Genomic DNA, 25,031 nt, shown 5'->3' on the forward strand with positions numbered 1-25,031 from the left:
GGAACCCTGGCCCCCCTCGGCCCTGCGACCCGTCTGGAACGCGCTCTCTTCCTTCCGATGTCAGGAAGCCACGAGGAGCTACGGCGCTTTTAAATCTCGTTTGTAAAATGTACTTCTTGAGAACTGCTTTTTATGTGTTTCGTTTGTTGTCCTTCCACACCCCCCCCCCCCCGCACCTGGCTACGTACGGTGAGAAAGAAGTTCAACGTACGTACGGGTCGAGAGGTCAAGATTGTGAATGCAGTTTGTTATATGAAGAGCGGGCGGCGGTGGTGGTCGTTGCGGTGGTGGTGGCAGTGGTGGTAGTGGTGGTAGCGGCAGTGGTGGTGGTGGCAGCGGTAGTGGCGGTAGTGGTGGTAGCGGCAGTGGTGGTGATGGCAGCAGTGGTGGTGGTGGTAGCGGCAGTGGTGGTGATGGCAGCGGTGGTGGTGGTAGTGGTGGTAGCGGCAGTGGTGGTGATGGCAGCAGTGGTAGTGGTGGTAGCGGCAGTGGTGGTGATGGCAGCGGTGGTGGTGGTAGTGGTGGTAGCGGCAGTGGTGGTGATGGCAGCAGTGGTGGTGGTGGTAGCGGCAGTGGTGGTGATGGCAGCGGTGGTGGTGGTGGTAGCGGCAGTGGTGGTGATGGCAGCGGTGGTGGTGGTGGTAGCGGCAGTGGTGGTGATGGCAGCAGTGGTAGTGGTGGTAGCGGCAGTGGTGGTGATGGCAGCGGTGGTGGTGGTGGTAGCGGCAGTGGTGGTGATTGCAGCGGTGGTGGTGGCAGTGGTGATGGCGGCGGCGGTGGTGGCGCACGCCCATATGGAGGCGAGGGTTGGTGGATGACGTCGAGATGTGTGAAAGTCTCAAACCCGCCGGGACGCACGTGGGTGGCCAGGAGATGGCAGTACAGCAAGCGAGTTTGCGGATTCAGATTCCACGAGTCCCGCGCAGGGCGGGAGGGTTGCCGCGTTGCGATGTTTTGGCCGTTTCCATGAACGATCGGGAATGTGGGAGGGGGAACTGTTGAAAAAAACATAACCATACGATGCGGGGATAACAAAGTCCCGCACAGATGGGTTCAGGAATCGCATTAACTGTACTGCCTTCACCTGGCAACCTCGCAGCCCAAGCCTACCAACAGCTGCCGTTCCCTCCCGCCTCGTCGTCGTGTCTCACCCGAATGCTCGCTTAGGCTCAACCCTGTCGAGCGACGCAGGAGCGAGACGGAGTAAGACCGTGAGAGATGGTGGTGGCAAGAACAACCCAGCCATGTGACGTGACAAAAAACACGCAAGGCAAACGGCTTCTTTCCACTTGTATTTATTTTTTTCCCCTTCTAGCGCCGCGGGAAACGTCGCTGCAAGCGCGGCCCTCGAGCTCGGCGGAGACCCCGACGGAGACGGCTGCCAGGAGCCCCGCCGTCGACGATCACAGCCGTGACGACGACGGTGACGACGGAGGAGGAGATGGCGGCGACGGGGAGAGCAGAAACGGGGTAACTTCCTCCCGAGACGACTTGGGCGGCAATTGCGAAGACGACGGTGGTGCAAGGGCTATCGGCGTATGGGACGCTGCTGCTGCCTCTGCTGCCAGTGGCGATGAAGCAACTTCATCTGCTGCTGGTGCTAGCGAAGCGAACATATATTCGACTGGCGGTTGTGATGATGATGACGAAGCTGAAAGAGAGTCAACTCCTAGCAGCAGTGAAACTAAGAGGGAGTTTGCGGCTGGCAGCGATGTTGATGATGCCAAGACAGAAGCTGGTGGTAGTGGTGGTGGTGATGATGGCGACGACGATGATGCCAACGGAAACACTTCTGCTAGTCGCGATTACGACAATGACGCTGACGAATCCAATGGAGACCGCGCTGCTGGCGTTGAAGGAGAAGGGGGGGAGACCGCGGGAAGTGACGGCGATGACGCCGGCGGGCGTGGCGCCCCCCACGGCCCCCCGCCAGCCTCGCTGCGCGAGAGGCTGGCAGCGGCACAGCTCAGCGGCTGGCACGGCGCCACCAGGGACCCACGCTCCGTCCACCTGACGTCGATGGTGGCGACGCAAGCGGCTACCCTCTCGCGAGGGCTCCTGTCCCTGCAGGAGCAGACCTTTGGTGACGACGGTGATGATGACGACGACGACGATGACGACGACGACGCCGATGATGATCGCGAATCTCAAGAGTGAGGATGACACGAAGTGTGAGGTGGTTGTGTTGCTGTGAAGTGGCGATTGTGTCTTAACGTTTACGAATAAATCACCTCCAGGAATTTGCCTTTGGAACTAAACTTTAAATATTTTGTTATTTTCCAGAAAAAGCCCGCTAAGCTATTGGCTCTTTTTTCAGAGGCCACCTGGACACACGTGATGATAGCTCAACATCGATGCGGCTTGTATCATTGTCTAAACGCCACGTGACGTCGATTCTAAACGTGGAGAGACAGAGCACGCGGACTCCAAATATACACCAAGAGGCATCGTCAGGGTCCGGGATAGAACCCACGACCACCTGCGTACCAGGCGAGGCAGATAAGACAAGGCCACAGACGGACACGTGTCACTGGGGCTACGGTCCCCCCACTCTTGAAGTGACCGCTGGTTTGGACAATTCAAAATTCAACACTGGCAGGACTGCATACACTCCTCACCTTCACTTATAAACTAGGCATTTAAAAACAAATCTTAAAAGGTTCAGGTTATGTAAAAGACTTGTACCTTTGATGCCCGTGATCCATAATAGAGGTTTTTGGGTTAGATCGCGTAAATATAGATGTCGTTAAAGCCGCCACAGTCAGTAAGGTAAGTCACGTCAACAAAACGTGCCAATTTGTTACCCGTTCAGCACACCGGTTGTGCGTTGGAGAGTAAACCTGCTACAACATTTACATTTATAGTGTAGTGTATAGTGTAGTGTATAGTGTAGTGTATAGTGTAGTAGTGTATAGTGTAGTGTATAGTAGTGTAGTGTGTAGTAGTGTAATGTGTAGTAGTGTAGTGTATAGTGTAGTGTATAGTGTAGTGTATAGTAGTGTATAGTAGTGTAGTGTATAGGGTAGTGTATAGTGTAGTGTATAGTAGTGTAGTGTATAGGGTAGTGTATAGTGTAGTGTATAGTGTAGTGTATAGTAGTGTATAGTGTAGTGTATAGTAGTGTAGTGTGTAGTGTATAGTAGTGTAGTGTATAGTGTAGTGTATAGTAGTGTAGTGTATAGTAGTGTAGTGTACAGTGTAGTGTACAGTGTAGTGTATAGTGTAGTGTGTAGTAGTGTACAGTGTAGTGTACAGTGTAGTGTACAGTGTAGTGTAGTAAACCCGCTACAACATTTACAATTCGAGTACCATGACGTTGAGCTATCATTTGTGATAGGTTGCTTCTGAAAAAGAACTACGTAGCTCAGTGGGGCCTTACCTGGTAATATAAAAATACACTATGGGGACCTCATTTGCCAGTAAAAATATGATAATTGGTTCTTTACCCTTCTATCTGGCAACAAACATGACTCCTTGCAAAAAGGTGTCAGTTTTGTTGCCAGATAGAAGGGTAAAGAACCAATTATCATATTTTTACTGGCAAATGAGGTCCCCATAGTGTAGATGCTTGCCCCGAGCTCTCATACTCTGATGGTGCATTGTCTTTGAGTTGTGCGCCTTTTGGCGTCTTCTGGTCCAACCCATGTGAGACTAGGCTCGAAGGAAAGCTGTCTCGGGTGTGGACCAATCAACTTCAAGGACAGTGCACATTATCAGAGTTATGTTCTTTTGTTTGTATTATGACTGCAGGTATTGCGGTCTATGCAAACATGACTCCTTGCAAAAAGGTGTCAGTTTTGTTGCCAGATAGAAGGGTAAAGAACCAATTATAATATAAAAATAGTTTAGTTTAGTTTTACATACCTACTTGGGGGGGGGGGGGGGGGGGGGAGCAGATTAAGTGTATGAAGGAAGATTGACGGAAGTTTGCGTTGTGGATTGTATCGTGTCCCAATGAAGCTAGCGTGGGCTTGTCGTAATAACGATTGCCAGTGTTATTGAATGCTCATGTTGTTGAATGCTCGTGTTGCTGCACCCGACTCTCCAAAGCCGCTGGTGGGAAATTCCTCACTGCCGCGACGACTACAACAATGACGAGGCTCTCCGAAGGGCAAGCTGGGCCCGCTGTCGTGAAGCTTTTATGGCGTCTCGCGTTTTTGAAGAGCGCGAGTGGGGGGCCTCACCCGGTCGTTTGCGCGCTGAACCCCACGTGGCAGCAATGGCGTCGCTAACGAAACTCGCGCGCGCGCACGCACGGTTTTTCCGCAATCTCAATAAAAGCGTTTCTTCTTCTTGGGTCTTTCGGTAAAGTCACGTAGACAGGTTCAAAGAAAATAATAAAAAATAACAGAAAGCCTTTTCCTGAAGACGACCGCTTGCTTTGCGGTCGAAACGTCGTAGTTTTCTGTTATTTTTTCATAATTTTCTTTGAACCTATCTACGTGACTTTACCGAAAGACCTAAGAATAGGAATTCCTGCAGTCACGAAAGCTTTAAGTCAAGATTTCAAAGCGTTTCTTATTTCTATCGAACTAACGTCGAGCTCTTCGCCTGGCGCGTACCGTCTTGATTTGAACGCAAGTGAGATTATTTCGCGTGCGACCCGCGCCGTGAGCTTCTTCAACGGAACCTCTTATCGGCCGACTGCGATGGTTCACGCCACAGCACCTAAGTGCGCCGTGCTCACGTCATTTGGCGTTATCCACCTAAAGTAGAAACTCCTTTGCCACCAACTTCACACTGATGAACGTCACGCGGCTGTGCCATGTGATCCAGTGGGCCTCAGTCTCGTTTGGAATGATCCGTCTCCGATTTCGCTCCAGTTGCTGCTAGTTGGCGTTACGCCACGAGACGGTGTCCGTCCGGAACTCTCATAGGGCACTGCTTCAGCCCCTCTTAAAGAACAGCCCACGGAAGCAGATATCACAGAACTACGTCTGAGATCCCCTTCAAAGTCACCTTATTTATTCATCACGAAGGAGTGCTGCCACTTTCCTTCCCACCTGCCCTGCTACAGATGCTCATGGTTCATCACGTGGCAGTCAGACTGATTTTCCTTAATTCTCAGAGCTGGTGTTTCGCCAAATTTAAATGACAGACCAATTTAATTGTGTTGACTCTGTTTGTGCAGTCATTGGTGAATGGGCGGAGGCCCTTCCACTCACTAGACTTGAGAATTTAGTTTAATCATAACTTAGTCGATGGGAGTAGATGGCTCTCTATGTGAATGGATCTCTATGCAAGTCATCGGTGACCAGGCTGAGGCCACGAAGCCACTAAACTTGCAAACCCAGGCTACCAAAGCCCCATTCTGAACCCATAATCACTGCGTCACTAACTCGGCGCTCTCACCCCTAAATCACTCTCTTAAAAAAAGCCACATTTTTAGCACTTTCATTCGAACATCCTCGCCACCACCCCGTGTCGGAGTAATATCCCTGAAAAACGAACTTATCGAACCGCTCCCGAAAGTCCCTTCAGCAGGCTCCTTCGTGAACCGCTTTTGTCCGCCGTGTAACAACAAGCCAGGCATGCACCGCACGGAGAAATCCCGACGTGTTAACCCTCGGACAACGGGGGGACAATCCCGAACCGACACCTCCGATTCGCGCGGTTGGCTACGTACGTTGCGACAGAAGCTCAACGTACACGAGTACAAACCAGCTGGCCGAGATCACACTCTGGTAATGAGCCTTACGAATTCCCGCGTCGTCGTCGTCGTCCTTGGCACGACGGCTCCCTAACAACACCGCGGGTTGGATGTCACCGTCCCGCTCACCGGCAGTTGTCGGTGTCTCCGGGCAACGTCTCCGAGCTTCGTCACACGCCCAGCAGCCTCGGTCTGTCCGACTGTCTCACGGTGCCAGACACCACCGGTGCGGCGGTGCCGGCGCCGCCGGTGAAGGGTCGTGGCGGTGCCAGCTCGCCACGCTCCGTGCGCCACCCTCTCTGCTCGGACGCCTCGGAGGCGCTTGAGCCATCGTCCGCACCGCTCGCACCGATGCCACCGACACGAGAACTCGAGGTGCCGGGGCCCGGCCTGGGGCTGTGAGCGGCACAGGGGGCAGAGAGAGAGTCAGTGCCGGATTATCCCAGTAGCACAAGTAGCTACACGTGTAGTAGCTACGGGCCCCGCACTTTCAAGGGCCCCGCATTTTCAAGGGCCCCGCGCTAAATGCCGTCAAGCTATCAATTCCGGTTCAGTGATTCTGCACTTGCTCTATTACTATAGTACTATACCGCCTTCAACTTTTATGAACGACTGGGTGTTTAAGATTATCGATTTGTCGTATTAGCTGGCTGTATAGCAAATTAAAAATACAATTACTTTACTATGCAAGTCAAAAATGTGTGTTTTAATATTTACGCGTTTTTTTTATTTAGGGCCCCTTTATAACATATGCTACATGCCCTGCACTAGCTTCATCCGCACTGGAGAGAGTGTGCGTCGTGTAGTTTCATGGCGGTTTGATCCGGGTTCTTCACCGTCTGCACCTCGGCAGCGGCTCCGTTTATTTATGGATCGCGTGCTTGTGTCGCGGTGCTCAGGCGAGCGCTTGGTGGAACTCGGTTGCCGGAACTGAGCCAGTGGTGGAAATTCCACATTCCTATGGAAAAATTCACAGTCTGCCCATAGCTCCACTTGGGTCAAGCAATTTTGGGTTTTATTTTTAAATGAGCGTAAGTCTCGATATCCTTTGTGACGGTACATAAACAGCATCCTGCAATAATAGTAGAATGCCAAAGTTCAGCCCTTTCGGCCTCTAAATTATTCCTAGAATTTCTTACAAATCTCGCAACGTTTCACAGGAACACCACCGAGTCAAAATCCATTCAGTGCCCAGCAAAACCCAAGGGGGGCGGCTTTGATCGCTCGCTGGCGTCCCCACGGCAGAGTTGGCGCGGGCCCCCTGCTCGCCTCGGTCGGAGCCGCACCTGAATTGGAAGTCGCGGGGGAGGAAGCGGCCCAAGAGGAAGTCTCCGCGGGAGCGAGCGATCTGGCGCCGTAGGTCGTGCCGGGTCAGGCCGTAGCCGTCCAGCAGGAGGTCGGCGAACAGCAGGCGCCCGGCCGCGTACATCTGCTCGCGTCGTCACGAACGGCGCGGAGAGAAGAGTCGGTGGCGCGCGCCGTGGCCCGAGTGTAGCTAACGGTGCTCGCGCCGCCGATTTTGGCAACGTTTGGCTTCGTTCTAGATTTGAAGCTTTCGTGACTGCAAGGATTCATATTCTTAGGTTTTTTCGGTAAAGTCATGTAGGTTAAAAATTTAAATTAATAAAAGCAAAATAACAAATAAAAATAAAATAAAAATCACGACGTTTCGGAGGCAACACAAGCTTCCGTCTTCAGGTGGAACCGTCACAGCACGACAGCTGTATCAAGTAATTTTAATTTTTTACCTACGTGATTTTACCGAAAAAACCTAAGAATATGTTTGGCTTCATATGCCTCCCCCCGTGTGCATCCGTACTCCCAACGGTGTGTAGAGGCTTTCTCGACTGGCACTGGGACGACTGGCTATACCGCAGGGGGTCGGTAAACCAAAATAATAATGAGGCATTTTTTTCGAATTCGGTCAAAAAAAACAACTCGGGAACCACTCTTTGGTTCTTTCGGTAAAGTCGCGTAGAGAGAATAAATAAAGTAATAAAGTATGACGTTTCTATTGCAACACAAGCAACCGTCATCAGGTAGAACTACATTTGAGAGAGAGAAAAAACACAGACACGGAGACGCACAGACAGACACACAAGCAGAGAGAGAACACAGACACAGAGAGACGCACAACATAGATACACAGAGACCCAATGCCTCTGTGCCGAGGCCTTAAATAGAGAGAGGGGGGGGGGGGGCAGAGAGAGAGAGAGAGGTGGGTCTGCTGGGGCAGCTTCTGGAGCAGAGAAATTAGCATGTCAATGAATCCACCCCGAAGCGACCGAGGGAAAGAAGATCGAATGGCCCTATTAAACGTCGTACTCTATTTAATGTATTTTCTTTCTACGTTGCTTTACCGAAAGAACCAAAGAGTAATTCCTGCAGTCACGAAAGCTTCAGATTTAAAAGTGCGTAGCTCCCAGCGGCTTCCTGATATCGGAAGGAAGAGCGTTCCAGACGGACGCAGACGCGCATCTGAAAGTGCCGCGCGATGCAGTGACCGTCTTTGTTTAATGGCCAGCCCAAAGCCGCTGCGAGGATGACCCGAGTTCGCGTGATGGTTTATGCTCCTTGACGAGGTCAGCTAGTGGACAGCTTTCCACTCAAATGCGAATCAACTCGTTCCACGCCGCTGCACGCGCCTGATGATTGTTAAACACGTCCCCCACGTGACGCTCTCTGCGTCACGTGGGACACGTGTGCGTGCACGTGCGCATACACGGAGATCTCAATCCTGACTTGAATCGGCTTTCAACGCGCACAGCGGTTCTATGCCGTACGATGCACAGTCGCTCATTGCTTCGCCTGTTTTGCAAAATAGCGCTGTTGTGAATGTGGTGCATGCGTGTGTCTGTATGCGCACGCAGAGAGTGTTGCCCGAGTTCGATTCCCGCCCGTGGCCCCCCACGCCGGCGACGATTGTCAGCGCCGGTGCGGTGCGTGAACATCGCCGCTGGGGAGACAAAGGCGGCCGGGCGTGGTTGTAACCACACCCATTGGGTCTAGGGGGGGGTCGGGGGGGGATCTTTGTCTTTGTACCAGGAACATGCCGGGCCGCACCGCGTGCCGTCTCGCCAGCAGTGGAGCCGCGGGCCCCGGGAGAAGCGCGGTGAGCGACAGGTCGTAGTGCAGCAGCCGGAACGAGTCCCCACGGCCCTGCCGGGGCACACGCAGTACACACGCAGCACACACACAAAGTACACGCAGTACATACACGCAGTGCACACGCAGCACACACAGTACACACAGTACACACACACAGTGCACACGCAGCACACACACACAGTACACACAGTACACACACGCAGTACACACAGTACACACGCGCAGTACACACACAGTAAACACACGCAGTGCACACGCAGTACACACACGCAGCACACACGCAGCACACACACAGTACACACACAGTATACACACGCAGTACACACAGTACACACACGCAGCACACACGCAGTACACACGTAGTAAACACACGCAGTACATGCACACAGTACATACACAATACATACACACAGCACACACGCAGTACACACGCAGTACATACACACAGTTCACACGCAGTACATACAGTGGCAGTAGCCACGGGCTGCTGAAACCAGATTCGAGCTCCAGGCTCTCCGTGGTGCCGGCTCAGTTCTCTGATCTCCGAGCTACCCAGCCGCCTCCACATCCACTGTACTGCGTGTGCTGTACGTTGAACTTCTTTCGCGCCGTACGTAGCCAACCGTGCCGATCGGAGGGTACGGAAACCGGGGTTCAGTTTCTCGCTCGGATCATTGCCGGAATGCCGCTAGGCTGCCTTGGAGTCTGGCTCATCGGCGTAAGGCACTACACCACTGGAGTACAAGGTGCGTCTATCCATAACGATCCTGTAATTGTTGTGCGCCACATCGCTACGATCTGAAGAACAGGTGTTACATGACTGTTTCGTACAAAGTGGACAAAGTACGGTGAGATCAGTGGAGCGTGGCCAAAACAATTCCCACGACGGCGCTCCGGACTTTTTCCAGCTCCCACGAATCGCCGCGGCACAACTCAACGTCCCCCCTCTTCCCAACAAACCTGGATGCATGGCGCGGTCCGGTTGCGGTTCTTCTCCTCGTACAGGGACTCCACCATCCGGAGGCAGGGGTGGTGCGGCCGTCCGGCGGCCGAGTCGACGACGACGACCACGACCACCTGGAGCTGCTGCCGGGGGCCTCCGCGGGGGGCGGCCCGGAGCAGGGCGTCCACCTCCACGTCGGTGACGTTCGGCACGCGGCGCGCGCTGCACCGGCACCTGCCGCACGCACGGGCGCCGGGGATGCGCGCCGGTAAAGGTCAAGGGTCGGGTAAACGGTTGGTCGGACGGTTGGTCGGGAAGTTGGGTCAGAGTCGGGCTATTGGGTCAAAGGTCAGTCAGCTGGTCAGCTAGTTGGCTGGGCAGTAGGACATTTGCTCAGCTGGTCAATCGGTTTGTTGGTCAAATGAATGGTTAGTCGTTTGGTCAGTGGGTCAACCGGTTGAGGAGAACGCCACGTGGATAGTTGGTCTGTTGATCAGTTGAGATGCAGGGCAGTTGATGAATAGTCCGAGTGGTCTACTGGTCAGGTGGTTGAGTCACCTGGTTAGTCGGTCTGCCGCGTGTCGTCAGATGGGTGGCCAACCGGTCAATGTTGCCGTTTGATCCCTCGGCTCAATCGGTGAGTCATTCAGTCAGCGGCCACTTCTCGCTTCACGCTGGGAGCTTCGTCAACTGGAGTTGGCGCCGTGCATTTGCGCCTGTCTCGTTTTATTGTATATTTACATAGAGCAGCTCGGTTCAAGGCGCTTTATATATATTGAGTGATTTTTGTGTTTAGTTTGTTGTCCTTCCCCTGCACCTCCGATTAGCGCGGTTGGCTACCTACCGTAACAGAGGGTTTGTGGGGGTCACGGAAGGGCTATAGGGGAGGGACGGGAAGGAGCGGAGGGGCGAGGGGAGGGGAGGGAATGGGCGACAGAGAAGAGGAAGTGAGGCTTTGAGAGAGGGAGGTGAAGGAGGAGGACTGCTCAAAGTCCGGGGGAAGTCGCCGTCCGACGGGAGCCAGCGGCGTTATCGGCAGTCACCTTTGTCCCGCTGACGGCCTCGCTGGCGCACGGCCTCCCAGCGCCGCGCGCAGAGACACGGGGCACGCCAGCTCCACGTGGCCACTCTCAATACCCGGCAGCGTCCTGGGTAAATACAGGGGCGTCGCAGTGGCAAGATGTTCATGACCTCGCCCGGCACACAGGAGGTTGTGGATTTGATCCCGACCCTGACGACGCCTGCTGCTGTATATTTGGAGTTTGCGTGCCCTCTTTTCCCGTGGATTTTTCTCCGGGTCTCTCCGGTTTTTCACTCCACGTTTAGAATCAACATCACGCGTTTAGAGCATTCGGCTGCTGTAAATTTCCACGCGTTGAGCTATTATTTGTGATGGCCAGGGTCGCTTCTGAATAAGAGTTACGTAGCTCAGTGGGGCCTTACCTGGTAAAATAAAAAATATAAAAATAGGTTTTATCCTAATAAGATAATTGTTTTTAAATCCTTTATATTAAGTTCGCTTGCTTGCTTAGGACCGTGCAAATCTTTCGGTCGTTTTTTAACCCAAAATTTTTTTTCCAAAATTTTACACTGTTTAGGGAAAAAAAACATTTAATTACCAATTGTTTCATGCTGCCAGACAATCATCTGACCCATAGGTGGCAGCCACCTCAAGCCAGAGGACGAGAGGACTCTAGCCGCCCCGATGCCACGCATATAAAGGATTTATAGTGAAAAACTTAGTTTTTACGGGTTTACTTGTTTTACCCTTTTATCTGGCAACAAAACTGACACATTTTTTACAAGGAGTCATGTTTGCATTGACCACAATACCTGCAGTCGGAATGCAAACAAAAAACACAACTCTGATAATGTATGCACTGTCCTTGAAATTGATTGATCCACACCCGAGACAGCTTTCTTTAGAGCCTAGTCTCACATGGTGTTGGACCAGATGACGCCAGGTTTTATCATTTCTGTGTTCAGATGTTACAACACCAAACAGAAATCTTTTGCAAGGAATCAAGTCTGCATTAACCACACATACTTGTGGTTAATGCACAAGTATATGTTTTATTGCCAGAAAGGGTAAAACCTTTTCGTATATTTTGATGCTGGCAATGGAGGTCTCATTAAAATCAAAACTCATATTCTTGGGTCTTTCGCTAAAGTCACGTACATAGCTTTGAACCTATCTACGTGACTTTACCGAAAGAGCCAAGAAGATGATTTCCTGCAGTCACGGAAGCTTTAAGTCAAGATAAAAACACAGTTTAGTCGTACCCCGATGTACGTCCCCCCCGCCACCCGCCTCAACCCCCACACACTGTCACGTCAGCTGGCGTCATCGTTGTCCGTCCTGTCACTCGTGATCCGTCGCCTCTCGGCCTTCGCCACCACCACCACCACCCACCACCACCGCCCACCACCGCCCACCACCACCCACCACCACCCACCACCACCACCGCCCACCACCGCCCACCACCGCCCACCACCACCCACCACCACCCACCACCACCACCGCCCACCACCGCCCACCACCACCCACCGCCCACCACCGCCCACCACCGCCCACCACCGCCCACCACCACCCACCACCACCACCGCCCACCACCGCCCACCACCATCCACCACCACCCACCACCACCACCGCCCACCACCACCCACCACCACCACCGCCCACCACCGCCCACCACCACTACGACTACCGTGTCCATCGCTTCGACTGACGTCGTTCCGATACTCGTTGTTCGCACTTTTCGGCAAGCGCGTCTCCGACGTAAATAGGGCGATTGCTACGTATCAAATGCGATGCTGTATATTTCTGAGGATAATTCGTAGGGGTATAACAATCCAGCCAACCCCCCCCTGCTCCCTTTACAAACCAACGGCTTGTCACGATGGAAGGTGGTGATTCTATTAAAATAATTTATGTACTATTATATATTTATAAAATAAGAGATGGATATTTTATTAACACCGTGCTTGGTGAATGTAGCGGCCTCCAGCGCGGCGGACATTTGAGCCCATCGCGTGCGACAATAAACACATCCCTTTGCCAATCCACTGCCGGGTGAAGGCCTCAAGCCCCCCCTCCCCCTCTCCGCCGCGGGGGGGGGGGGGGGGCGTTTGACCATACTTCACCACGCTGGTGGAAAGAGAAGGGACCCAAAGACCGGACCGAGCCAACTTTTGTAACGGGAACATCATTATAATTGTTTCATCGGTTTATGTGTGTGTGTGTGTGCGCGTGTCACGAGTTTCAGGTGCTTCTGTAAAGCCGTTTGTTTTTTTGCGCCGATCTCCGTTTGCTTCGTCGCCGCCCGCTCTGCTTCCGCGATCTTTTGCCTTTGTCATTTGTGTGTGCCAAGTCCGCTCTCGCCGATGTCAAACCCCTCTCTCTCCTGATCTCTCCACATTTGTGTGAGCCAAGTTCGCTCTTGCCGATGTCATACCCCTCTCTCTCCTGATCTCTCCTGATCTCTCTACATTTGTGTGAGCCAAGTTCGCTCTTGCCGATGTCATACCCCTCTCTCTCCTGATCTCTCCTGATCTCTCTACATTTGTGTGAGCCGAGTCCGCTCTTGCCGATGTCAAACCCCTCTCTCTCCTGATCTCTCCTGATCTCTCTACATTTGTGTGAGCCGAGTCCGCTCTTGCCGATGTCAAACCCCTCTCTCTCCTGATCTCTCTACATTTGTGTGAGCCAAGTCCGCTCTCGCCGATGTCATACCCCTCTCTCTCCTGATCTCTCTACATTTGTGTGAGCCGAGTCCGCTCTTGCCGATGTCAAACCCCTCTCTCTCCTGATCTCTCTACATTTGTGTGAGCCAAGTCCGCTCTTGCCGATGTCAAACCCCTCTCTCTCCTGATCTCTCTACATTTGTGTGAGCCAAGTCCGCTCTCGCCGATGTCAAACCCCTCTCTCTCCTGATCTCTCTACATTTGTGTGAGCCAAGTCCGCTCTCGCCGATGTCAAACCCCTCTCTCTCCTGATCTCTCTACATTTGTATGAGCCTAGTCCGCTCTCGCCGATGTCAAACCCCTCTCTCTCCTGATCTCTCTACATTTGTGTGAGCCAAGTCCGCTCTTGCCGATGTCAAACCCCTCTCTCTCCTGATCTCTCTACATTTGTGTGAGCCAAGTCCGCTCTCGCCGATGTCAAACCCCTCTCTCTCCTGATCTCTCTACATTTGTGTGAGCCAAGTCCGCTCTTGCCGATGTCAAACCCCTCTCTCTCCTGATCTCTCTACATTTGTGTGAGCCAAGTCCGCTCTCGCCGATGTCAAACCCCTCTCTCTCCTGATCTCTCTACATTTGTGTGAGCCAAGTCCGCTCTCGCCGATGTCAAACCCCTCTCTCTCCCGATCTCTTCACAGTTCCCGCCTGGTCAATCAAAAAGAAAGTGGACGCTCTCCGACTCGGACTCCGAGAGGCGTTCTGACCGGGCGGGCGATGCGCGCGACCGTCGTGAGAGGAGGAACAGCTCCGTGGCGTCGTCGCGACCCTGGCGACCGCGGTCCTCCCGTGACAGCGCCGACGCCGCCGACGCCGCCGCCACCGCCACCTCAGCTCCTCCTTTCTCTCCCTCTCCGCCACGATTTGCGGTTGCAGCGCCGCGAGGAGCCGGGCCGGCACGGGCAGGCGCCGGTAGCGACGGTGCCGGCTGTGCCGGTGGTGGCGGCGGCGGCGGTTGCGGCGCTGGCACCTGTAAGCGGTGTGTGGACTCGCGGGGACGTCCGGTAAGTCCGGCACTCACCCCTGGGAGGCGGAAACAAAAACAGCGGAAAGGAAACATCACGGATTGCGCGACGCCGTCCACCCACACGTACGCGCGGTTTTTTAAATTCTTTACATTAAGTTCGCTTGCTTGCTTAGGACCGTGCAAATCTTTCGGTCGTTTTTTAACCCACTTCCCGTGATCCAATCGAGCTGACATTTTCCACACAGACTCGTTGTGCGTGACAATTAATGTTAGTGAAACATTTTTTCCTAAATTTTACACTTTTTAGGACAAAAATATTATATTTAATTACCAATTTCTTAATGGTGCATGCAATCATCTGACCCATAGGTGGCAGCCATCTCAAGCCAGAGGACGAGAGGACTCTAGCCGCCACGTATATAAAGGATTTATAGTGAAAAACTTAGTTTTTACGGGTTATACTTATTTCTTTCTTCGGAAGCGATTCCCTTTTAGTGAAAGCGTTCCGTTCCCCGTGTTGGAGACTGTGGCAGTGGAGCGTGCGTGCGTGCGTGCGGTCGGGTGGTGGTCGGTCAAAGTGCACCTGGCCTGGCACGGGCGCCGTGGTGACGTCACCGTCACTTAGTGGCGAATGGCAGGCGTTGGTATTGTTGGTAGGTCGACTCAGCCTCAAATTATTACCCTGTGCGGTGTGTAAACATCGCCACTCGGGGAGACAAAGGCGTCCGGGCGTGGTGCCGGCCACGCGACCCCCCTCGTGTACCGTGCCGGCCTTCACAGGTGCTGCCACTCGCTAACAGCACTTGCCCTAAGAGTCTGTTAAGGCTACACAGGGGATCTTTATCTCTGTTGTGCGTGCGCGGTACCGACGGCGTGGCGGTAATGCTCCATCCACGCTGCCAGAATGCTGCGGATTCGCTGGCGGAACCTCTTGACCTCAGGCTGACCCCTCGGTATGTGAAGTTCGGCACGGGGGGAGTCGAGAGCGGCCATGGAAAACTGGGGGGGGGGGGGGGGGGGGAAGAGGAATTCACACGCACTGCATCATCGCCATCACCGTGGGGTGGTGAGGCGGTGAGTGGGGTGGTGAGTGTGGTGGTGAGTGTGGTGGTGAGGCACTGAGTGTAGTGGTGAGGCAGTGTGTGTAGTGGTCAGGCAGTGAGTGTGGTGGTGAGGTGCTGAGTGTGGTGGTGAAGCGGTGTGTGTAGTGGTCAGGCAGTGAGTGTGATGGTGAGGTGCTGAGTGTGGTGGTGAAGCAGTGTGTGTAGTGGTGAGGCAGTGAGTGTGGTGGTGAGGTACTGAGTGTGGTGGTGAGGCACTGAGTGTGGTGGTGAGGTTTTCCGTGGGTTTGTGGTAATTAATTGAAGGGAGAGGGGTTACCAGCCCCTCACATCCGTCCAGAGTCCCCGTTTGGCCGCTGTGGTGGCAACAAATGCCTTGAGGGGAAGAGCCGATTTTGGAATTCGCCTCCCCTCCATGGCATTGCTCACAGACACCGCAGCGTTACTGTCCGGCAGCACCGACAAGGTATTTGTGCCATGGCCGGGAGTCGGAGCCATTCCCTGTTCACCTTGGGGCGCGACAGGGATGTCCTCTGGCTCCCGCATTATTTTACATCTTTTTCGACCGCGTGGTTCGTGAAGCCTTCGATGGCCGTACCGGAGGAATTTCCATCTGGTACAGATACAACGGGAGGCTTCATCATGGGACCTCCCTTGCAAGTATTTATAAACAGTTGTCTTAAGATGTTAAATCACCAAGCAGAAACCTTCTGCAAGGAATCATGTCTGCATTAACCACACATACTTGTCGTGAACAGACACAATTCCTTGTGTAAAGCCTATTAACACATTCCTGCGGAGGGAGCTGGTAGAAACGTTGGGTTGCTCGGTCAATGGCCAGGGTCAACGGCGGCGTGGTGTATTACGCAAATATGACCGACTGTGAGGGCGGGCACAAGCCGGCGTGAGTAGGTTAAACGTTGAGTTTTATAAGGGCACCACGAGGTGACCAGCCCCTCCCCACCCTCCCCTCCCCACCAAGCCCCACCCTCCCCACCCAGTCCCTCCCCACCCTCCCCTCCCCTCCCCACCCATCCCCTCCCTGCACGACGGACACAATAATCCCCTGTGGGCTGGTGTAACCAATAGGTTCCTACCAGTATTATATACAATGGGAGGCTGATCGATGCCCAGGTGCGGTCCAGGGATGGCTCCCTATTGGTCAACCATGTTATGTATGCCGATGATCTGGTGATTGCCGCTCACTCAGAGGAGGAGTTGGAGGCACTGCTACTGAACCTGGAGCGTGCCACTCAGAGGTGGGGCCTTTCCATCAGCCCCACCAAAACTAAGAACCTGCCTGGGTATGTTGTGCCATCAAACACTCCACCCCCTCACCTCCCTATTGGTGATAGGGCAGTTGTGGAGAGAGTCGAGAGTTTTACACATGCGGGCAGTGTGCTCAGGACCAGCTCCGGTTTGTCAGCCGAGGTCTCACTCCGAGTCAGTTGAGCGGCAATATCTTTTCATCAGCTCCGTAAAAGCTGTGTGAAAGCTACCTGGTCTGTCGCTCCACATGAAGCTTCGGGTCTTCTTGGCCATGGTCATGCCCTCCCTTCTCTATGCTTGCAAAACGTGGACTGCCCTATTGGAACATCTTCGCCGGTTAGAAACATTTAGGCTGGCCTGCCTACGATCCGTCCTGGGTTTAACCATGTGGATTGTGTGAGGATCTCACAAATCCTTGAAAGATCTGGACAAAGTCCCATTGGTGAGCTCCTCCAGCAGGCAAGGCTGCGTTGGCTGGGTCATGTGGCCCGCATGCCCAGCCACCGAATGCCTAGACAGCTTTTGTGTGGCCAGATCGAGGGGGCTAAACGAGCACTGCATGGGCTAGAGACGAGATGGAGCGATGTGGTACAAGAGGATGTAGAGCTGAGTGGACTTACCGATGACTGGTACCAGCGGTGTCAAGATCGGCCTCTGTGGAGGATGCTTTTGAGCAGTTGGAGGCATTCGCCCTCCAGCAATACTGGAGGGCAGAGGAGCGATGCTCACAACAACGAGCGGAGCACCGGGTGGCTAAAGCACAGCGAGTTGGCACAGTAGAGGGTACAGGTAATGCATCGGCCAGTCATCTCAGTCAGTCGACCCGTGGCACCACCTGGGTCTGCCCCGTGACCTCCTGCCAGCGGGCGTTCGACACTTCGCGTGGCCTTAACGTGCACATAGCCTGGCACAAGCACCGTGGTGACATCACCGCCACTTAGTGGCGAATGGCGGTTGTTGTGGTGAGGAGGTGAGAGTGGCGGTGAGGCGGCGGTCGTGGTGAGTGCGCGCTCACCGGCGACACGGAGAGGCGCACGCACTCCTGCTGACAGCGGAAGAGCAGCGTCACCGCGTGACGCGCCATCACGCGCAGCGTCATGAAGTCGCCAACCTGCAACAGACCGTCGGGGCAAGTGCTGTTAGCGAGCACCTATGAAGGCCGGCACGGCACACGAGGGGGTGGGTGGCCAACACCACGCCCGGCCGCCTTTGTCTCCCCAGTGGCGATGTTTACACACCGCAGCAGGTACTCATTTGAGGCTGAGTCGACCTAGGGGAGGCCCAGGACTGATTCAGATAATCGTCACCGGTGTTGGCCATGAGCAGGAATCGAACTCGGGTCACCGGGTTTGTAGTGCAGCAGAGCGCTAACTGCTGTGCCACCGCCCCCCACACACACGCACACACATAAAGATCCCCCGTATAGCCTGAACAGACTGTAGGGGCAAGTGCTGTTTGCAAGCACCTATGAAGGCCGGCACGGCACACAAGGGGGTGGGTGGCCAGCACCACGCCCGACCGCCTTTGTCTCCCTAGTGACGATGTTTACACATCGCATCAGGTACTCATTTGAGGCTGAGTCGACCTAGGGGAGGCCCAGGACCAGTTCAGATAATCGTCGCTGGTGTTGGCCGTGAGCGGGAATCGAACTCCGGTCGCCGGGTTCATAGCGCAGCACGCTAACCACTACACTACCGCTCCCCACAATGCATACACACATACGCACACACATATGCACACACATACACACGGGCACGCGCGCAGTGCCACTGATGCTCACCGGCATTACACCGTGTGGCCGCGCACCCTGTGGGTACCTAGAAGGGCCCAATCAAGATTAGGATTTGCGCGTTCAGTGGCGCTCGCGCAAGCGCCACTGAACGTGCAGCAACTCCGAGCGCCTCGCGCCGCGTCCCGTCTCCACCGCTCAGTCGCCCCGCCGCAGCCTAGCCAGGGGGGGGGACCCCCAGTGGGCAGCTGTCTCAACGCGTGTCGTTCTGCCAGTAGGGGGGAGGGGTGGTGGTGGTGGGGGGCGATGTTGCCTCCGTGTCTTTACCCGGTGAGGCCATTTTTGCGAGTAGCTTTCATGAACATTCGGGCCGTGAAACGCTCGGTGCGGGGGCGGTTGGACGTGTGTAGTCACCGCATTGCGGCAACCGCGCAACGGCCGCCATCCTCGCAGCGGCGGATTTTAGCTGCTCACCATCGAACAAAGATGGTGGTGGTGACCGCATCTGATGCGCTTCTGCGGCCGTCTAGAACGCGCTTCCGATGTTAGGAAGCCACTGGCAGCTATGCATTTAGTTGATAAACTAATTTCTTTAGGACCCCCCCCCCTTTTCCTGAAGATGACCGCTTGTGTTGCGATCGAAACGTCGTAGTTTTTGGTCATTTTTGTTATTTGCTTTGAACCTGTCTACGTGACTTTACCGAAAGACCCAAGAATCTGATTTTTGTAGTTTAGTTTTGTGGCCCTTCCCCCGCACTTACGATTAGACGGTTGGCCACGTACGGTGCGAACGAAGTTCAACATACATACAACATACATACAACATACATACAACATACATACAACATACATACGGTGGCCGTGGCTTTGTTCGACGCGACCCACCCACGGACACTCACGGGGACGGTGAGGGGTCGCTCGGCCCTCCCCGACCGCGGCCAGCGCCACGCGCTCACGGGGCTGCCCTTGGCGTCGCACAGCGCCACGCCAGTGACGTTCATCATCACGGCCATGCGCTGGGGGCTGAGGGGGGCAGGCACACGGGTTAGAGTGAGTGGTGGCACGTGGGTGTCGGGTGGAGGGCGGCAGGCAGGTGAAGGGTGGCACACGGATGAGGGTCGACACAAGGGGAGATTGACCTCTGAGAGTGGGAGACGCGACAGAGCGGGGATTAGTCTGTGGCTCTGACGACTTCGTGTTCCCATCTGTCCCCTGTGTTCCGGTGTCCCTGTCTCTCCGCGTCTCAATGTCTTGCTGTGCCTCGGTGTCCCCTCTATCCCCGTGTGTCCCCATGTCCCCTCTATCCCCGTGTGTCCCCATGTCCCCTCTATCTCCCCCCGCGGGACCCCCCCGTAATTCCCCCCCGTAATCACCGTGGGGTCCCCTCTATCCACGCGGGCCCCCCCCCATAATCCCCGTGGGGTCTCCCCTGCCCCCCCTACGCCCCCCGCGCCGCGTCACCTGGCTGCGTGGAACACGAACCCCCGCCCGTCGGGGGTGAAGGTGGCGAGGAGCGCGGGGCGCTGCTCGTCGTCCGCGAAGGCGACCGTGTGGGCCCCGGCGCCGCGGGGCCCCGCGGGGACCTGGACCACGGCCACGCGGCCCGACGGGTAGCTGGGGGGGGGGGGGGGGGGCGCGTTGGCGGCCGCCGTCAAGGAGTTTGCGGGGCGGTGAAGTAGTCGCTCGTGGCGACGAGACGTCGACGTCGCTCGTGTCTCGTCACGTGATCGTAGTCATCACGTGATTGTAGTCGTCACGTGATCGTAGTCATTGCGTGATCGTAGTCATCGCGTGATCGTAGTCATCGCATGATCGTAGTCACGTGATAGTAGTCGTCACGTAATCGTAGTCGTCGTGTGATCGTAATCACGTGATAGTAGTCGTCACGTGATTGTAGTCACTTGATTGTAGTCATCACGTGATCGTAGTCGTCGTGTGATCGTAGTCACGTGATCGTAGTCACGTGATAGTAGTAATCACTTGATTGTAGTCGTCACGTGATTGTAGTCGTCGTGTGTGATCGTAGTCATCACGTGATCGTCGCCGTAGTCATTATGTCGTGCCGGTAAATCATTACCAGATATCATTAAGCCATCACCAGCGGGGTCATCATCGTCGTCGTATTATTATTGTCAATACATCCTTCATCAAAATCATCACCACCCGTATGATCATCTCACCATCGCAGCCAACGTGACAACCACCTCGCTATCGTCTTCACTGTCTTAGTGATGACGATAGCTGTGCTAGTAACGAATTGGCATGTTCTGTTTACGTGACAACCCTTACTAATTGGCTGTGTCGGGTGGTGGCGGGTTTAACGACAAATTTATATATTTACACGATCTATGGATCACTGTCTTCGACAGCACCCTCATCATCCATCAGATATCATCACCACTGTGGTAATCACCGCATCATCACCACCGTTATCATCCCACCATCGTAACCGCCACCGCCACATCATCATCGCCACCATCACCGCTACCAACACCCCACCATAACCACATCATCACCACCACCCTTAACATCTCACCATAAGTGCGCCGCGGTGGCACACTTACGGTATGCAGGAGGTCGTGGGTTCAATCCTGATCCTGACGCCTGCTGTATATGTGTAATTTGCACGTTCTCCCAGTGATCACGTGGATTTTTCCTTCCACATTTAGAATGAACACCACGTGTTTAGAACAGGGGGTGGGCAACCTGCGGTTTCGGAGCCGCACGCGGCTCTTTCAGGGCTGCTGTCTTCGTGACGTCGTTTATCAAGGACCCACCGTCTCGTATTCACCATACGGTGCATCGCGGCTCTTAAAATATTGTTGGGGGTTTTTTTCATACAATTTGAAAAACAAATGGCTCTTCTTGTCATTTTTCCTGCCAACACTCTGGATTAGATCAATTGGCTGCTATACATTTCCCACGTGATAAGCCACTTCATTGAGGTGGCGTCACGTGTGGCCAGGTCGCTTCTGTGAAAGAGCTGCATAACTCAGCGGGCCTTACCCGGTAAATAAGTTTAGTTTCATAACCCAACATCATCATCACCACCACCACCATAATCACCACCACCACCATAATCATCACCGCACCATAGCCACCACTTCACCACCACCACCACAACGAGGAGGATACTAGACGACGACGCTTCCGTCCGGTAGTTGGCAGTGCAGCGTCTGTGCGCCGACCGCCTCCCCTGCCGCCGCTCCCCCCGTGAGGAGCAGCCCCTCGGCTCGCGCGACGGCGGCACACAGCGCCGAGCGTCCGCTCGCCGGCCGCCCCCTCGCCGCCCGGCAGCCCGCCGGCCCCGCCGGCCCCGCCGCTGCCGCCGCCGGGAGTGGGGGGGCGGCGAGGAGGTGGGCCGGTTTGGCCGAGTCGGCGCCGGCGACGCCGCCGCCACCTTCCCCGTAGCGGCGCAGGATCAGGGGGTGCGACGCGCCGGCTCTGGCGCGTGCGTGGCTCTCCGCGTCGCTGGGGGGGAGGGGGGTGAAGGAGGAGGAGGACAACGGCGACGACGGGGGTGAGAATCACGCGGCTCCATCGCTTTGCCCGCGACCGCTTTGTCCGCGCGCGAGCGGGGTGGTCACGCGTCGACGAGATGACAAGACGAATGGGCCGCAGTTGCCGAATGTGCGGCAGGCGGCGAAAAACGTCGCCACGAATCCGCCAAGCAGGCCTGGACCTCTCCTGTAAAGCAACTGCTCGCATGCAACTGGTGGCAGGGATTCAGCTGCGTGCAACCAAGTTGCATGCGTGCAACCAAGTTGCACGCAACCGATCGCTCGGGTGCAAGATGCGGCTTTAGAGCGTCAGTTGGCGGCACCTACGTGACGCGGAGAGAGGCCTGCAGCCTGCGTGCGGCCCAGGAGCAGTGCTCCATCCATGCCTGTGCGTCGCGACCTCCGAACCCTTCGTCCAGTAGCCCTGCTCTCCCACACAGACCACACGGGGAGGCACGCTGCCCTCTGAATCAGGCCTGGGCCCTGCACCACCAAAATGTCCCTCTGTGGCCCACCCAACGTGACCCTCGTTAGCGGTATATCACTCTCAGGGTAGCCCCCCACACAACAACAAAGATGGTCAACTGCATCAGACGGCACTTTCAGGTGCGCTTCTGCGGTCCGTCTGGAACGCCCTTCCGATATTCGAAAAGCCGCTGGGATCTACGGCGCTTTCAAATCATCATCTCGATAGACGAACTAACTTTTTTAGAACTCATTTTTGCGTTTAGTTTTTTGCCCCCACCCCCCTCCCGGCATCTCCGATTGGCACGGCTGGCTACGTGCAGCGCGAAAGAAGTTCCAAAGCCACGTGCGTAGCGGCGCCACCGTCGGTGGTGGCGATGTGCGAGGCGTTACCGCGGATCGCCAGCGAGAGGGACGACATCGAGAAGCTGAGGACCGACGCAGGCAGCCCGGGCTGCGATGGCGACGAACGGCTCTGTGCACCTGGTGGGAGGGGGGGGGGAGCAACGGCACAAGGCAACGCAACCGCAGGTATGTACGTCCGTAGCGTACATGTGTGTTGGACCGCGCTAATCGGAGGTGCGTGGGTGGGGGGTGGGCGGACAACAAACTAAACATTAAAAGGTCCCGGAATGAACTGGCCGCTTCGCTTTCACGAGACCCTCCACCGTCTGATGCAGCCAAACAATTACATCGTCGTCACGAATCCAGTAAGTCGTGATAACGCCCTAGATGTCCTGAAGATGGCTCGACGTGGTTTCAAGCGAAACGCCGGATCTAGGATCCCCTCCCTGTGGTTTCGAGGATTGTTCTTCAGCTCAGCGGTGCGTGAGCTGGAGCAACGGCATGAAACACCTCGAGCCATCTTCGGGACATCTCGGGCGTTATCACGACTTACCGGATTTGTTATTTTGGCCTCCTGGATCTTGTTTATGTGATGATGTAATCTTTCGGCTGTGTCAGATGCCGGAGGGTCCTACGACAGCCAAGTGACCAGATCATTCCGGGACCTTTTTAATGTTTAGTTTGTTGTCCTTCCCCCGTACCTCCGATTAGCGCAGTTGGCTACGTACGGTGATAAAAAGTTCAACGTACACACATTTGGCGCGTCGTTAAAACGCTTGCACACCGTGTGACCAAGTTAATTCGTTTGGCTTTGGCGGGCGACGGAATATCGACCAGATCGTTACGGGCGGGGGGACCGAGCGGCCTAAAACTCAAAAAAACAATTATGAATCGCAATAGAGGCCGCGAAAATCTGGGCGGTCAGACGAGAGCCGTGTGTCCTTGGGGTCGCTCCTGCCTCTGACGGGCGTTAACGAGCGACGAGCGTGGAACTCACCTGCGTCGCTGCGGGGGCTCGGGTTGGAAGCCTCCGTCTTCTTGGCCCTGGCCCTGTCACCTGCGGCGGGGAGGGGGGGGAGCGCAACTCCGTGAATGCAAACGAGCGTCACGAGGAGCCGTGCATGTGCACGAGTCGAACTTCTTTCGCACCGCGCTGATTGGAGGTGCGGAGGGGTTGAGATGCAGGGTGCTGCTGGTGGCGGCGAGGGAACGGGCCGCCGGTCAGCTTCACGTGGGCCTCGCCCGCGAGGAACCCACCGGCAGACCGACCGACTGATGGGATTGTGATGCCATTCTGGCGATGGGAGCGTGATGTGTTGATGGCGATAATGATGCCTGTAGCGGCGATGGCAGTTCGCTGGGATGACGGGAGGAATGGGTGATCGAATGATGATGATGATTATTGATGGTGATGATGACCCATTTATGGAAATACGTATGATGATGACAGGGTGGGTGATACAATGATGATCGTGATGATGATGGGTGGGTGATGGAACGATAACGACGGCAATTATTACAACAATGACGATATTAATGATGACGACAGCAACAACGTCAATGACATCCATGGCGACGACGATTGTATCGGCAAGGATGACAATAGCGACGAGGACGACGACGACGTGAAACAGAACGGTGACAACCACAACAACGAGGACGATAACAACAACAACAACGGACGATGACGTACGACCCCCGGGCCTCTCACCGTACCTCGTGGTGGCCCCGGCGCCACCACCCCCGGCCGGTGCCTGTTCCCCGTCTCAGGCCTGCGCCGCCGCCGCCTTCGCCTCCCGGTTCTTTGGCGCCGCTTTCTCCGCTCGTCCGTCGGGGAGCTTGGCGGGTTCCGGTGTTCCACCGCCGTCGCCGCCGTCGTCACTACCGTCGCCGTCCGTGCCGCCGACGGCGCCGGTTGACGGAGCGGCCAGCGCGGAGAGCTCCGGCCAGCTGCACTGGATGATGTTGCGCAAGCCCTGGAACGGGATCACGGGCGGCCGTCACGACGGTGCCGATGCCGCCCCCCCCTCCCACCTCGTGCGCAAATTTATTTGTCCGCTCGCTGGCCTCGGCGGTGGCACTGGGAATAACGGTCGTACACGGATGCGAACTGACGCACCTCGATGATGGTAAAAAAATTCCTTGAGATGGACAAAGACAAAGATCCCCCGTGTAGCCTTAACAGACTGTAGGGGCAAGTGCTGTTAGCGAGCACCTATGAAGGCCGGAACGGTACACGAGGGGGTGGGTGGCCAG

The 25,031-nt window shown here is 55.2% G+C and overlaps 2 protein-coding genes and 1 long non-coding RNA gene across 3 annotated transcripts in view; 2 read left to right on the forward strand and 1 right to left on the reverse strand.

Annotated features, from left to right (window-relative positions):
* VEZT (vezatin, adherens junctions transmembrane protein) overlaps window positions 1-3,418 on the forward strand; it is a 48,551-nt gene extending 45,133 nt beyond the window's left edge. Inside the window, exon 13 of the mRNA XM_061574399.1 lies at window positions 1,316-3,418. Coding sequence (XP_061430383.1) covers window positions 1,316-2,157 — 842 coding nt within the window. The 3' untranslated portion in view covers window positions 2,158-3,418. The remainder of the gene's footprint in view (window positions 1-1,315) is intronic.
* Window positions 1,892-24,567, reverse strand: LOC133356745 (uncharacterized protein C3orf20-like). Its single transcript, XM_061574400.1, has 16 exons — window positions 24,492-24,567; window positions 23,773-23,832; window positions 22,824-22,913; window positions 22,293-22,389; window positions 21,601-21,936; window positions 19,927-20,079; window positions 19,365-19,488; window positions 17,752-17,847; window positions 15,273-15,405; window positions 14,147-14,462; window positions 10,745-10,849; window positions 9,719-9,935; window positions 8,693-8,809; window positions 6,937-7,079; window positions 5,780-6,046; window positions 1,892-2,064 (listed from the first exon to the last, which is right to left on the reverse strand). Exons 3-15 carry the CDS (start codon window positions 22,849-22,851, stop codon window positions 5,821-5,823), a joined length of 2,091 nt encoding a protein of 696 aa, XP_061430384.1. The 5' UTR covers window positions 22,852-22,913; window positions 23,773-23,832; window positions 24,492-24,567; the 3' UTR covers window positions 1,892-2,064; window positions 5,780-5,820.
* Window positions 9,848-15,278, forward strand: LOC133356746 (uncharacterized). Its single transcript, XR_009756890.1, has 3 exons — window positions 9,848-9,969; window positions 14,316-14,443; window positions 14,776-15,278. It is a non-coding gene; the product is annotated as an uncharacterized LOC133356746 (long non-coding RNA).
* Window positions 24,568-25,031: the final 464 nt, after the last annotated feature.

The sequence above is a fragment of the Lethenteron reissneri genome, chromosome 55, assembly GCF_015708825.2.
Source record: "Lethenteron reissneri isolate LAM-NWPU_2019-01 chromosome 55, ASM1570882v1, whole genome shotgun sequence".
Lineage (NCBI taxonomy): Eukaryota > Metazoa > Chordata > Hyperoartia > Petromyzontiformes > Petromyzontidae > Lethenteron > Lethenteron reissneri.